The sequence below is a fragment of the Drechmeria coniospora genome, chromosome 01, assembly GCF_001625195.1.
Source record: "Drechmeria coniospora strain ARSEF 6962 chromosome 01, whole genome shotgun sequence".
NCBI classification, from domain to species: Eukaryota; Fungi; Ascomycota; class Sordariomycetes; order Hypocreales; family Ophiocordycipitaceae; genus Drechmeria; species Drechmeria coniospora.
In genome coordinates this window covers 4390854-4405587 of record NC_054389.1, presented here as the reverse complement: position 1 = coordinate 4405587, position 14734 = coordinate 4390854, and the positions used below count along the sequence as shown (strand labels likewise).

At 59.7% G+C, this 14734-nt stretch overlaps 5 protein-coding genes across 5 annotated transcripts; 2 read left to right on the top strand and 3 right to left on the bottom strand.

Annotated features, from left to right (window-relative positions):
* Nucleotides 1-135: 135 nt before the first annotated feature.
* DCS_01071 (aspartate-semialdehyde dehydrogenase) lies at nucleotides 136-1523 on the bottom strand (the record flags this gene model as incomplete). The annotated part of the gene is made up of 4 exons (XM_040798406.1): nucleotides 136-203; nucleotides 292-1026; nucleotides 1136-1390; nucleotides 1493-1523. The coding sequence occupies 4 exons, from the start codon at nucleotides 1521-1523 to the stop codon at nucleotides 136-138; spliced, it is 1089 nt and encodes a 362-aa protein (XP_040659289.1).
* Nucleotides 1524-2755: 1232 nt separating this feature from the next.
* Nucleotides 2756-4401, bottom strand: DCS_01070 (Protein RTC2; the record flags this gene model as incomplete). Its single annotated transcript, XM_040798405.1, has 6 exons — nucleotides 2756-2958; nucleotides 3016-3065; nucleotides 3140-3629; nucleotides 3711-3810; nucleotides 3870-4194; nucleotides 4313-4401. 6 exons carry the CDS (start codon nucleotides 4399-4401, stop codon nucleotides 2756-2758), a joined length of 1257 nt encoding a protein of 418 aa, XP_040659288.1.
* A 1652-nt stretch (nucleotides 4402-6053) lies between these two features.
* DCS_01069 (putative nuclease S1 precursor) lies at nucleotides 6054-7154 on the top strand (the record flags this gene model as incomplete). The annotated part of the gene is made up of 3 exons (XM_040798404.1): nucleotides 6054-6120; nucleotides 6252-6911; nucleotides 6970-7154. 3 exons carry the CDS (start codon nucleotides 6054-6056, stop codon nucleotides 7152-7154), a joined length of 912 nt encoding a protein of 303 aa, XP_040659287.1.
* Nucleotides 7155-9384: 2230 nt separating this feature from the next.
* Nucleotides 9385-11281, top strand: DCS_01068 (uncharacterized protein; the record flags this gene model as incomplete). The annotated part of the gene is made up of 3 exons (XM_040798403.1): nucleotides 9385-9758; nucleotides 9826-9914; nucleotides 9978-11281. 3 exons carry the CDS (start codon nucleotides 9385-9387, stop codon nucleotides 11279-11281), a joined length of 1767 nt encoding a protein of 588 aa, XP_040659286.1.
* A 1320-nt stretch (nucleotides 11282-12601) lies between these two features.
* Nucleotides 12602-14426, bottom strand: DCS_01067 (fumarate hydratase precursor; the record flags this gene model as incomplete). Its single annotated transcript, XM_040798402.1, has 2 exons — nucleotides 12602-13878; nucleotides 13985-14426. The coding sequence occupies 2 exons, from the start codon at nucleotides 14424-14426 to the stop codon at nucleotides 12602-12604; spliced, it is 1719 nt and encodes a 572-aa protein (XP_040659285.1).
* Nucleotides 14427-14734: the final 308 nt, after the last annotated feature.

Genomic DNA, 14734 nt, shown 5'->3' with positions numbered 1-14734 from the left:
GGAGGCCACGAAATACATGACGATAACGAATTGCCACCCAACCCCAGCACGACGATGACTCTTGGAATCGTGCCTACTTGTAGTTTGTTTGTACGTGGCATGTACAGGGAATGCGGCGCACGGAATGGCAACCACTTAGACATATCCCTTGAGGATGGCCGCCTCGGCGTTCAATATCGAGGAGCCGGCGGCACCGATGACGGCTGCCAAGAGGAACGATGCAAGGTCAGCAGAGGCTCGCAAAGCAAGATGGAGGGATGCGCCCGGGAAGCGAAGGGGGGGGGGACCCACTGTTGTGACTGAGGGCGGTGAATTTGATGTCAAAGACGCCGCTCTCGTCGTCGCGCAGGCGACCGACGCTCACGGTGTAGCCGTTGCCGAGGTCGCGGTCGAGCCGGGGCTGGGGACGGTCCTCGTCGTCGAAGACGTGGATGGCGGGGTTGGGGGCCGAGGGGCAGCCGAGGGTCTGGGCATCGGAGACGTAGCGACGGAGGGCTTCCTTGCACTGGCTCGCCGTCGGGGCTGGACGGCGCTCGAAGCGGAGGCTCACGCAGGCGGTGTGGCCGTCGAGGACGGGGACGCGGTTGCAGGTGGCGGAGACGCGCAGGGCTTCCTGCTCGACAAAGGCGGTGGCGTCGGGGCTCAGGGAGCCGAGGATCTTGCGCGCCTCGGTCTCGAGCTTATCCTCCTCGCCGGGGATGAAGGGGACGATGTTGTCGAGGACGTCCATGGATGCGACGCCGGGGTACCCGGCACCGGAGACAGCCTGGAGGGTGACGACGCTGGCGGTGGCGATCGGGCCGAACTCGGCCTGGAGGGCGGCAAAGGGGATGACGAGGCCGATGACGGCGCAGTTGGAGTTGCAGACGAGGAACCCGCGTTCCAGCTTCCGGGTGGCACGCTGGTGAGGGACGAGATCGAGATGGCCAAGGTTGACGGTGGGGACGACGAGGGGTACGAGGGGATCTCGTCGGTGGTTCTTGGCATTGGAGAAGACGGGGATCTCGGCCTTTTGGAAAGCGAGCTCTGGAGGCCGAAAGGTCGCAGGTCAGCGAGGTTCAGGCATGGCTAGCCTCGGGGAAGCGCGCAGGTTCCTAGGCAGGGAGTGGGTGGACAGTGGGCGGCGATGACTCACCAATATCGCCGGCGACATCGGAATCGAGGCCGCTGAAGACGATATCGCAGTCGACAAACTCTGAGGCGATACAACGCCTCACGATCATATCTGCGACCTCACCCATGGGCCGGGCCTGCTTCCACCGGACGGCATCACTGTACTTCTTGCCCTCCGAGCGGGCCGAGGCACCGATGGCTTGGAGCTTGAGGTAGGGGTGCTGGGCGAGGAGGAGGATGAAGCGCTGGCCGACGGAGCCGGTGCAGCCGAGGACGCCTTGGGAAACACGCCGTCAGTCGTCTGAAGAATAACGGGAGGGCAGGGGGGAGAGGGGGGGAGGGGAGGGGGGGATCAGGAGAGGCAGCGGGTTGGTCATACCGCACTTCTTGGTCGGGAACTGCGTGGCCATGGTGTTGGTTGTCGGTACCGGTCCTCTAGGAGCGAGCTCGGCGAGGTCGTGAATTGTTGGTTGTTGGCAGCGAAACTTGGCTCGTAGTCGGTTGCTACGTTGGATGGGGCGAGGTTTCGACTTGGGCTTGGCCTGCAAATTTCCCGTGTGCCATTCAGTTGCAGTGTCCACGACAGTCACCCCGCTAGCGATTGTCGGAGGAAGACCCCGCCAAGGTGCTGGGCAGGATTGGAGGGAACCCCGCCATCGGCGGCATACGCTCCACTTCTATCTCCTGTACTGGTACATGATGAGAGTGTACAGTACGGAGTATTACAAGTACTGCGTATCCGTACACTGTACAGTACAATTTCGTGAACACCTACGGATTACTCCGTACAGCACCAGTAATACTAGTACAAGTAGGCGTAAGTAAGTACGCCCCGAAAATGCAAGTACAAATACTTGTACTCCGTACAACTACAGTATATTATAACAAGTAGGCAGATGTACTCGTACTGTACGGAACAACTACTGTGCATTGATTCGGAGAATTATCACTCTTACGGAGTATCCTTTCGGAGTATCCTTACGGAGTATCCTTTCGGAGGAATTACTTGAAAGGATACGGAGTATTGACGGTTATAATCCACGTTGGTGTGCTCCGTACGGAGTACAATACACCGACTCAGGTCAGTATTGTACAACCAAGTTATACCCATTCACTTACATACAGTACTTGCACATAAGTAGGTGATGGTGTACTTATGGCAGAATGCCGAGGCACAAGCAAGTACGCACTGCGCACTACAGTACGGAGTACATCCAAGTACATAGCAGTACCGAGGCGAGTGCATCTACTTCTGCCTTCTGCCATTGATAGCCGGCACACCTGGCCGTACCACTTTCGCTTCGAGTTTGGAGACATGAACAAGGACAGGCGTCAGATGGCCAAGGACAAAAGAATGAATCGTACCCCGATCGTCGTTCGCCGTGCAGAGGGTCGGCGTATCCGTCCCTACGCATGAATACGCACACATTGCGAGACAGAAAGAAAAAAAATAAAACAAAGTATGCTCAAACTGTTGGTGAAACAAACATCCATTGGACCGCTTTCCTCTCCTCGTCCATGGCCAAACGCCATATCAATGATATGCTTTACGCCCCACCAGCTCGACCGATGGCGGCGGCGAATGCACGCGAAACCTTCGCATGACATGAAGCAGATCTAGTGCAAGCAGCAAAAGGGGGGCCTACAGCGGGGTATCACAGGCTTCCTTGCGGTAGATTCGGAACTGGACAAAGATGGTCGCATCCTCCACCATGGTGCCGAGCGACCCCAGCAGCCAGGGAAAGGCGGTGATGAGATGGCTCCTGTCCTGGGAGTAGGCGATGAGGCTCAACCCGTACGTCAGGTTGCCCGTGAGGGAGAGCAAAAAGAAAAGCAGGGAGAGTCCTGCGGGGAAGTCAACGACGCGACCCGGGCAGGATGCTGGCGCGAGGGCGCACGTACCTTCGCAAGACTTTTCCTGGAAATTCTTGTAGATTTGGGGAATGCGAGCGCTGTGGGTGGCGTGCGCGTAAGCAAGCGAGCCGGCAACCGCTCCTCCTCGCCACCTCGTCGGGCCCCAACATACCAGAGATAAAAGGCGGCGCTGGCGTAGCCGAGGGCGAGACCGAGAGCCTCGAGCGGCGGATTCCCGGCCTTGGGGGACTCGGGCTGGCCCGGGCCCTCGCCGCTCCAGGCGCCCGCCTTGAAGGACACGAACCAGCCGACGAAGCCGACGAGCCAGACGGCGAGCAGGCCGAGGGCGTTGTGCAGCCACGGTCGGCCGTCTTGCGTCTCATCCTCGCCGGCGACCACCTTCCTGATGGGCTCGAGCGAGGATTCCTCGTGCGTCGAGTGTCGGCGGTGCGAGCCCGGCAGGCCTATCGAGGAACTTCGCCGTCGTCCCAGGAGCGGGGACGTCTCCGACACGGCGGCGGCCGCCTCGCTCCTGGCGGCCGCCAGCCGACGGGCGTTGAGCGTGTTGTAGTAGAGGACCTGGCCGATGAGGATAAAGTCCAAGATGCAAAAGTAGACGGCCAGCGCGATGGCCGTGGGGGCCAGGTGGGTGAGGAGGGCGCCTGCGCCGTCAGGTCAGCTCCGCTTCCACCGCCGCGGCCTCTCCGCCATCACCGGGACCGAGGGGGAGGGAGACGACGTACCCATCAGGTTCGACACATCCCCGAGGAACCAAACGACGAGAAAGGCCATGCTCAGGCCGTCGGCGCTCTTGGCCCGATAGTTGGCCAGCAACTGCGGAATCTGGGACGAGTGTCAGCCCGGGGCAAGGCGACCGAGGCTCGGACGCGGCTCGGACGGACCAAGAGACAAATCCAGGCGGCCAGGCTGACGCTGCCAAAGATGCCCGAGAGAGCCTCGCCCATGGGCAGCGGCGGCGCCTCGGCGGCGGTGAAGTCGGCCCCCGTCTGGACGGACATTTCCGACTGGGCACGCGCGCCTGTCGTTGGGGTTCGCGGGCGATGGGCGTCGAGTCGAGAATGCAAGCACGAACAGGCAAGAGAGGCGACGATGCGAGGGGGGCGAGGCAAGCGGAGGCGTCGTGCGAGCAAAAGGCCGCGCGCGAGCTCGTTGGGCTTTGGTTGAGTGGGAGGACCAGCGCACGAGGTCGATGCTGGCACGTCCGACCTACCGTTATAAGTAAGTGCACCACCAAGGCGCTTCAGCGCACAGCCAACCACGGTAATTACGAGGTATTACCGGGCAGGTAGGTCCTGGTCCTGTGCTAGCGAATGCTAGCCGCTACCTCGCAGGCCCGCGTGGTGGTACGCGGGACGGGTTACTGCCTGCTATGAGCGCTGGAAGTGGAGCGCGGTGGAGGAGCAAGGGGTGCATTTCGGAACTTTGCTCAGGGACTACAACTGCCTAGATACTACTTATGCTTGCTGTTCGGCCGACGCAACAAGCCACGGTCCATGCACAACCATGATCGAGAAGCCATTATCGCGGGGGATTGAGCGGTCAGTGACGAGCGCCATTGGCCCCCCATCCAGCCTCTCGCCGGAGGGGGTCTCATGACGCATTCGCCGTGCAGTAATAATTATTATTAAACTTCATCCGTTAGGTCGTCCTCGGTGGAGTCCCGCGGCGCATGGCAAACGAGATTGGGTGCGTCCGCTGATAAGATCCAGATGAGGGGGCCCCCCGGAGAGGCCCGCGGACGCTGCATAAATGAAGGCGCCTGCCACAGGTCAACGGCCCACCAGCAAGTGGACGCCCTGCTGTGTTAGCCTCCGACCTAACGTCCCCCCTCACAATCCTCCTTGCCGAGTACGGGGTAGGCAGGTGTCCAGCGTCCCCATCCCCCATACCATGCATGCAGGCAACATCCGTCCCGCCGCTTGGAATCTACGTGTACGAGGAGTGGTGACATTACCGTTCCTACACATAGTCCTTGGTACGATTGCGGGGTTGTATTCGCACCGCTCCGTCAGTTCAGTGATTCCATGTAGCCCGTATTCCTCCCCGCCATGAAGTATACAGTACTGTACTTGTACTGTACATGGCATGCTCGCCGTCGCCGCACTTGCACGCTCTGTTTCTGCAGCACATGCCATTCCCTGAGCCACAGAGGGTCAAGTTCAGGTACTGTACAGGTACAAGGTCAAGGTATTACCACTTGCACAGCACAACAAGCATGACGATGCGTTGTTCATGACCGCAACGCCGAGCCATTGCCGCGTGCATGCACATCATCGTTACACGTCGAGTGACACCCTCCTTCGCCGTCGCGACGCGTCGCTTCGTCGTCGCTGCCGGAGTGACCTGAGCCGACGAGAGCTGCTCTGCGCTGACCAGCACGACCGAGTTCTATGCCGCCGCCGCCTCGCCATCCCGCTGGCAACGACACTACTAGGTAGAGTACGTGGATGGCCAAGCGAAGTCGACGTTTGTGGCGTGGCTGGTGGTTGTTGTACCTGCCGCTACGGAGTACCTGAAGAACCAATATGAACACCTAGCGCTGGCGTGCTACAGTTGTAGTTGTAATCAATGTCCGTAGGCCGCCCTTGGTGGCATGCACATACAGTACAAGACAAGGTACATTCATCACTCAGGTACGGAGTATTATTACCTGCCTACCTAGTACTATTCGTCCCTAAGTACTACTAGGTGCCGTATCTACTCCGTACCTGGTACCTGTATTATCGGCTAGCAGGAACTGGCATTCAACGGATAGCCACGCTCCCTCGTCATCAGTTCCCATCGAATCCTCCGGGTCAGTTGACCACGGTCAGCAGCCAACGCCTGTCAACGATTGCTCCCTCAACAGAGTGTCCATAGCATCTGTACATCGCCATCGCCATCACCATCGCCACCATCGCACCATCATCATCGCCACCATCACGACCATCACAAACCGCCGCCACCAACCATCATCAGGTTCTCGCTCGGCGGCATCGCCGGCATTTACTCGTCTTCTTCGTTCCCTCTCGGGGCGTGCATGTACCGGTACCCATCGCCGACCGGTCGACCTCCCTCGTCCTAGCATGAAGATCTCGCTCAGCACCGTCGCCCTGGGCCTCGTGTCCGTACCCGGAGCTTCTGCCTGGGGCGGTATGTTCTCCCCCACCACGACGCTTGGCGTCCGCCTACCTTGGTGCTCGGCAACTACCTGAATCCCCCCCCGAGTGCCTGCTGCCCAAAGCACAAATCCGTCGGGCCAGGCGGCTGACGGTGACGTGCAGGCCTGGGCCACATCACGACGACCTTCCTGGCGAGCAGGCTCGTCGCCAACTCGACCGAGGCCTTCTTCCAGGAGCTTCTGCGCAGCCACGAGGACGACTACCTCGCCAAGTTTGCCTCGTGGGCCGATTCCATCCGATACACCAAATGGGGACGCTTCACCAAGACGTTCCACTTCATCGACGCCCACGACAACCCACCCCACTCGTGCAACGTCGACCTCGAACGCGACTGCAAGGAGACGGGCTGCGTCATCACCGCCTTGGCCAACTACACGAAGCAGTCTCTCGACCATTCGCTGCCGGCCTGGCGCCGAGCCCAAGCCGCCAAGTTCGTCATCCACTTCGTCGGTGACCTGCATCAGCCCCTTCACAACGAGGACGCCTCGCGGGGCGGAAACGGCATCTACGTCCGCTGGGACGGCAGGGAGTACAACCTCCACCACGTCTGGGACAGCGCCATCGCCGAGAAATGGATCGGCGGCATGCGAGGGAGACCCTACCCTCTCGCCCAGAAGTGGGCCAAGCAGCTGGCCATGGAGATTGCCGACGGCAAGTTCACGGCCGAGAAGGATGCCTGGCTCGACGGCCTCGACTTTGACCATCCCATCGAGACGGCCATGTCCTGGTCGAGGGAGACCAACGCTCTCGTCTGCACGCATGGTGAGGAGCTCGGCCTCGGTCGCTCGCTTCGAACCTTGACTAACTCGCACCTCTCCAGTGTTTCCCGACGGCCCCGACGCCATCGTCGGCCAGGAGCTCGGCGGCGAGTACTTTAAAAGGGCCGGACCCGTCATCGAGAAGCAAGTTGCCCGTGCCGGCTTTCGCATGGCAGCCTGGCTCGACATCATCGCCGATACCTATCGGAGCCGGAAGGCTGCGGACCAGTTGACGGGCGAGCTGTAGCGCCGAGCTTGTGACGAGAGCCGCGACGCATGAGCCCCGTCGCTTTCCGAACCCTTCCCCGGTGCAGCGGCTCTCATGCGGCAGCCGGTCAGCTGCTTGCCTTGCTGCGCCGAGACGAGCACTCTTCCTTGGCCTGTGCGCACTGCGAGCAGGGAAACGCCACCGATGGCCTGGCGTGAAACGCACATTCGATTCCATTCTCGTCGCAGGAATTCGACGCATGGCACTGGACAGTAATCATGCGGCGTGATAGCTCCGCTTACCCGGTTTGTCTCTACTTGCACATCAACGATGCCACGTCCTGATGCTGCTGGCGTCGGAGCTCCCCGGCAGCTGTCGGGAAACCGGCTTGGTCACGTCGGCGGTATTGTCTATTCCGAGAACGTCGTTCCTCGAGCCAGATGTCTAGCAAGTAGGAAAAAAGAGACTCGCCTTAGTATGAACACTTTCGCCCGGGGGCAATATTTCATGAGCCCGCAACGCCAATTAGTCAAGGTAGTTGGCTTGCCCAGGCAGGGCACAGGCGGCGAGCCTCCTTCCCGCCGACTACGCCGATGAGGGCGAGGGCCGCACGCCGCCAGTCGAATTCGTATGGTCGCCCTGATGGGTGTCACTTGCGAGCGCAATGATAATCATTTCCTCGTGGAGAGACACCCTTCCTCATTCTTCCTCTCGGGGGGCAGTTCGGGATTCAACGGGGTAGGGAATCGGCAGGCGAACAGGCCGGTCTCGGCGAGAGGTGCAACGAGAGGCCATGACGGCACTTCTGTCCGAGCAGGACTCATCCGAAGTCTCGTCTCTTCGTACCACAAAGAATCGATGCGATGGCAGGCGCCCCGGCAAGCTGCGTACGCTCGGACGGTGCGGACAGGACCGGTTGCGGAACAATGGCTGCAACGACGCGGCGTCGGTGAGGCGTTCGGCGTCAGGGGCTCACTCGCTGCGAATCTTGGTCACTTGCAGTGCTTCACCTCGGTTCGGACGGAGCCGTGCAACAAGAGGCGCACGTGAGGCGTTTGTGATGCCATCGAGGGAGTGCCAAGTATCAACCTCTGCCATGCCTGTCTGATTGCCTGATTGCCTGTTTGCATGTCTTTCCTGCCGGCCTGCCTGCCGTTGTCACCACCTCGTTCAGGCTCGGCAAAATCATCCCGAGCGTATGGTAGCCGGGACGATGAAGACGCATGAGATTTTTCATTGACGTAGATGCTATGGATGGTCAAAGGGAAAAGGATGCAGCGACGCGAATGAGGGATAAACGCATGGTCAAAGTATGCCGTCGTTTGGTGCTTGTCGCTCAAACAGTGGCGCCGCTTCTCACGACGAGCGGTGTGCCTGGCAAGCATGGATGCGGCACCTGGTCGTCGCAACGCCCTTTCTGCTTCCGCGCAAATGCCGAAACGGCAATTGCCTGGCAGCCTGGAACGGCAGGCACCCAGTTGGCGAGGGAATGCCCGCGTCGAGAGTCCGCGACACCGCTGAGACGGCAGGTGCCTCATGGTTCAACCGACTTCAAAACACACGCCAAATTTGCACTCTACTTGTACCGACCAAGTACGCACGTAATGCTCGTCAGTTGCATCCTCAACCGGCCCTCCCCTGCACCTCGCACCTCGCGACCCGACCAACCGCCACTGTCGGGGTTTGAAGCCATCGTCGTGGTCCCGGCCGTCCTCCCATCTCCATCGAAATGACTTCACCCTCGCCACATCCCCCACCAGGGACGCCAGGGAGGCTCGCAATGGGACCGTCCCTTTCGCTCACTGTTTGATCGCCGAGACGGGTGTCACGACTCCGCCCTCGTCGTCAAGCGGCAGCCCACATCGGATCTTGGTTGCCGTGTTTCCTTCACACGTAGCGATGCATGCCTTGGCCCCTCGGCTCTTGGCCTGCTTGTCCGCCGGCCTCGAAGGCTTATAACTGCACTTGTGGTCCTCGGCCGTTGCCCTGCCCCTGCCACCTCTCTTCTTCGACGCCGCTTCCTCCTCTCTCTCCGATACCATTGACCCTTCCCTTGGCACGCTCATCGCTTTGCTTTCCTTCACCGTGCCGCGCTGGTTGTGTGCCAATGTACAATCATTCCATGCTCCATACATAGATACTCTCCTCCGTACCTTGCTTGTACTGGTTAATTTATCAACAGCTTTCTTCCCCTTCACTTCTTCCGCCGGTCTGGAACCATTCTTACCCGTATTCTGCTCACGTCGACCTCGACCTCGTCGCCCTCAGCATGCAGATCAATGCACTTCTCTTCGCCCTTCTCGGTTTCGGTGTCCTCGCCGATGCCGCCTCGACAGAGCGACGTTCTCCCTTTTCCCGCGTTCTGAATAGAAGACAGAACAACAACCGTCAGGGTGGCCAAGGCCGGAACAACGGCGGTCAAGGCCGGAACAACGGCGGTCAGGGCCGGAACAACGGCGGCCAGGGCAGGAATAACAACGGTGGCCAGGGCAGGAACAACAACGGTGGCCAGGGCAGGAACAACAACGGCGGCAACAACAACGGCGGGAGAAACGCTCTCATTCTGAACCAGAACCTCGTCCAGACTGCCTCGCAAGATGACGGGAACAACCCAGGTGCCGATGGACAAGCTGCTTCTGCAACGTAAGGCTGCATACCCGTCCTTTCGTATTCCAATCCCCGTGCGAGCAAGCTAACGAATCAATGCAAGCAACAATGCCAACTTCATAAACTTTTGCCAGTCTGCCGGAACGTTGACCAACGGGCAGCAAATTCGGCAGGGTTCTTGCAACAGCATCCGTATGCATCGGCCCGCCCATCGCTTCCTTCCATCCCTGCGTCTTGCTGACCTGTCGTACTTAGCCATGGGCAGGATTCCCGCCGCGAACAGGATGGTCACGTCCGTCTTCGTCAACCCTCAGAATGGTGACACCCTTGTGACCAACCAGGATTTCAAGATACAGGTCCAGGTCAATAACTTGGATGCCGGTGCCTTCACGAACGCCACATCCACGTACTATTCTGCTCCCCAGGACCTGAACACGAACGGAGTCATCATTGGACACACGCATGTGACGTGCCAGGACATGGGAGCCAGCCAGAACCCGACGACTCCGCCAAACCCCACCGAGTTTAAATTCTTCAAGGGCATCAATGACGATGGCAACGGCCGAGGGTTACTGTCGGCCGATGTGAACGGCGGACTGCCTGCCGGGAACTATCGATGCTGCAGCATGTCGTCCGCCGCCAACCACCAGCCTGTTTTGATGCCCGTTGCCCAGCGAGGCGCTCAAGACGATTGCGTGCGCTTCAGCGTCCGAGGTCGGGGCAACGGAAACAACAGGAACAACAACCAAGGTCGTCAAGGGGGCAACAATCAAGGGCAGGGCAATGGAAACAACAGAAACAACAACAACCAGGGTCGCCAGGGAGGTAACAACCAGCGACAAGGCAATGCCAGAATTGTGGACAACCAGGGCATCCAGGGGGGAGGAAATCGCCGTCAGGGAAATGGAAACGTCGGCACCAACAACATTCAAGGTGGCCAGCGCGGCAACAACCAGGGTGGCCAGGGAGGGGCCAACCGGCAACAGGGGAATGGCAACGTCGGAAACAACAACCAGGGCACCCAGAGGGCTGGCAATCAGCAACAGGGTAAAGCGAGCGTCGGAAACAATCAGGGAATCCAGAGGGCTGGCAATCAGCAACAGGGCAATGCCGTCTTCGGAAACAATCCGGCCCTGCAGAGGGCTGGCAATCAGCAACAGGGCAATGTCGCCCTCGGGAACAACCTGAGAGGTGGTGGCCAGCAACAGGGCAATGGCGTCGTCGGAAACAATCCGGCCCTGCAGACGGCTGGCAATCAGCAACAGGGCAATGTCGCCCTCGGGAACAACCTGAGAGGTGGTGGCCAGCAACAGGGCAATGGCGTCGTCGGAAACAATCCGGCCCTGCAGACGGCTGGCAATCAGCAACAGGGCAATGCCGCCCTCGGAAACAACCTGAGAGGTGGCGGCCAGCAACAGGGCAATGGCGTCGTCGGAAACAATCCAGCCTTACAGGGAGGTGCCAATCAGCAACGGGGCAATGGAAACGTAGGAAACAACAATCGGGGCGTACAGATAGGAGGGAACCAACTGCGAGGCATCCAGCCGGGAGGCCTCTAGCTGCCTGTCGTGATATCTCGAGGCCAGGGTAAAGGGGACAATGGTGAGCTCAATCATGGTGTGCTGCAGACAGATGGTGTGCTGATTGCCATTTCCAGCAGAATCGCCGGTCCAGGCACCCTGGCGGGCGATCACCGCACCGCTTTTTAAGATGCATGTTAGTCCGCATCAACCGGTGCTGTTCGGCAATGTCCAGATCCCTAACCGCATCAACCAGGCCAACCGGTGCCACTTACGGGGTTTGATCGAAGTTCCATTCCCCCAAGCAGTTGGGAGAGACCAGAGAGTCAAGATTGCTTAGTTGTCAACACCGGCAAATGGGCAGCATCGGTATTACTAGCTGTGATGGTCATGTTCCTTTTTTTTCTTCTTTTTTTCAGTACGAGATCTCTCACCGCTGTACAAGGGCTCTTGATATGGAGCCATGAACAGACAGCGTTTACCGTTGTGGTTGGGAAGCCCGCGAAGAGTAGAAGCCACCAGTCCACCGATGGAGGGCTCTTGACACGCCATATGGGGCTCACGCTGGAAAGGGACAAGCTCTAGTGAGAGTTTGCGTCTTTGCATACGCACCTTCAGCGCGTTGGCAGATACTGGTGATGAAGCGAGAGATCCGTTTCGTGGGCTACAGCGACATATGCGTTGCACGTTTTGGAGCCAAAACCGCCGAGATGCATTTACGAAATGGCCCTTGAGCTGTAACTACCCGCGTGCCATTGGCCCGAAATATTGGAAATAGTTTCTTCCGATGTCACGAATAGGATGTTATAGTCCTTTGTTAGGTGAATGTTGTGCTTTATGTGGTGCCTTGCTCTGCTTCACCGTAGATGAGGGGAGGGAAGACGATGGGCAAATCACAAGCAAGTACATTAGAATTTACTCGTACCCGACTGAAAGCCAGGAGTCTGCGACAAGGCTCGAATGTGGATGAAACTTGATGTGCTTGTTTGGGTCGAGCAGGCGGTCTCGCGCGCTGGTGTTGTCGGCAGCATTTGAGGGCGTCATGGTTGAACCCAGTGAAGATGCGTACTTGTGGTACCGCAGCCGAGTCGGTCGGGGAGGAGGATGCGACAGCCAAGATCCGTTTCAGAAACGGCTGGCACGTTTGGAGCGTAAATACTGGTAGCGTTTGGACCCAAGAGCACGTTGCAGCGCAGGGGTACGCAGAAGAAGCAAAAAACATGGCTGCAGCGGCCCCAGACTTTTATTCTTTTTCGGCCGCTGGATTGGCTTGAATAAAACGAGGAATAAATGCATGCTGATGATAATGTACACGGCGTGACGGTGCATCATTCCATGCCACGGCCAATCATGGGGTTTCTACTGCTGCTTGTACGGGCTGGGGCCGACCATCAGCTCCGGCTTGACGAGCGTGTCGAACTCTTGCTCGGTCAGAGCATTGAGCTCGAGGGCGCTCTCCTTGAGCGTCAGGCCCTTCTTGTGTGCGTTCTTGGCAACCTTGCTGGCCATGTCGTAGCCAATCTTAGGGTTCAGGCAGGTCACCAGCATGAGGCTGTTGGAAGGGTTAGCGCTCGCGCTCGCGCTCACGTCGTGGGGTCGGGGGATCACGCACGACTCCTTCATGATGCTCGCAATCTTTTCCTCGTTGGCCTGGAGGCCGGCCACCAGGTTCTTCTCGAAGGAGCGCATGCCGTCGGCCAGCAGGCGCGAGCTGTGGAGCAGGTTGCGGATGATGAGCGGCTTGTAGACGTTGAGCTCAAACTGGCCATTCATGCCGCCGATGGTCGTCGCCACGTTGTTGCCCATGACCTGGGCGCAGACCATAGTGAGGGCCTCGCACTGCGTCGGGTTGACCTTGCCGGGCATGATGCTGCTGCCGGGTTCGTTCTCGGGCAGGACGAGCTCGCCGAGGCCGCAGCGGGGACCGCTGCCGAGGTACCGGATGTCCTGGGCAATCTTGGTCAGCGAGGTGGCGAGGGTGTTGAGGCTGCCGTGGGCCTGGACGACGGCGTCGTGGGCGGCGAGAGCCTCAAACTTGTTGGGCGCCGTCTTGAAGAGGGTGCCGGTCATGTTGGTGACCTCCTCGGCGATGGCCTCGGCGAAGCCCTCAAAGGTGTTGATGCCGGTGCCGACGGCGGTGCCGCCCTGGGCGAGGAGGCGCAGGTCGGGCAGGGAGCCCTCGATGCGGCCGATGCCAAAGTCGAGCTGGGCAACGTAGCCGGAGAACTCCTGGGCGAGGGTGAGGGGGGTGGCATCCTGCAGGTGGGTGCGGCCAATCTTGATGATCTTCTTGGCGTCGAAGTCGTCGACCTTGGCCTGGAGGGCGGCTCGCAGGCTGCGCAGGGCGGGCAGCAGGTCGTTCTCGAGCTCGAGGACGGCAGCGATGTGCATGACGGTGGGGAAGGTGTCGTTGGAGGAGGCGCTGCGGTTGACGTGGTCGTTGGGGTGGACGGGCGACTTGCTGCCCATGCGGCCGCCGAGGAGCTCGATGGCGCGGTTGGAGATGACCTCGTTGGCGTTCATGTTGGACTGGGTGCCGGATCCCGTCTGCCAGACGACGAGGGGGAAGTGGTCGAGGAGCTTGCCGTCGGCGACCTCCTTGGCCGCCTGCTGGATGGCTTGGCCGATCTTGGGATCTGGCGAGGAGGGCAAGGACGAGCCGTCGTCAGCGGAGGGCGTCTTCAGGCAGGGATCGAGGGATCGGGCGCGAGAGCGGGTGGACGAGAGGCGGGCTCGGCTTACCAAGACCGTAGCGCATGTTGACGGTGGCGGCGGCGCCCTTGAGGATGCCGAAAGCGCGGACGATGGGCGGCGGCATGCGGTCCTGGGGCTGGTTGATGCGGAAGTTCTCGAGCGACCGCTCCGTCTGGGCGCCCCAGTAACGGTCGGCCGGGACCTCGACCTCGCCAAAGGCGTCCGTCTCGGTGCGGGTGGCGGCGGCCATGGTTGTCGTCGTCGTGTGAAGTGAAGAGATGAAGGATCGGGAGCCCAGGGTTTGGTCAAGACGCTGCTGAAGAAGCTGGTGCTGCGGGGTTCGGGTCTGGATGCGGGCGCGGCATGCAGCAGGTGCCATGGACCATGATGCCACTGTTGCGGCCACGGCTGGGGTAGCAGCAGGTCCTCTAGCCGACCTTGGCAGGCAGGCGGTGGCGACGCCGGCCCTGCCCGAGACTGCACGCAACATGTTGGATGGATGGATTTCTCGTGATGTATTTATTATCGACGGGGTTCGGCTGTTGCAATGCAATGCAATGCAATGGGAATGGGAATGGGAATGGGGGATGGCTCCGACGTTTGTTTAACTTTTGGACTTTTTTTTTTTCCCCCTTCCGAAACCCGAAACGTTATTCAGCCAACTCGGTATGCTATCTAGCCAACTGAAGTGGACACGGCTGTGGCTGGACCACCGGACTATTGTGCATTTAGTACTTTGCGCCACACCCATGGCTCGTTAGACTCACGGCGTACCTGACGAGAACAATTGAGTACAGT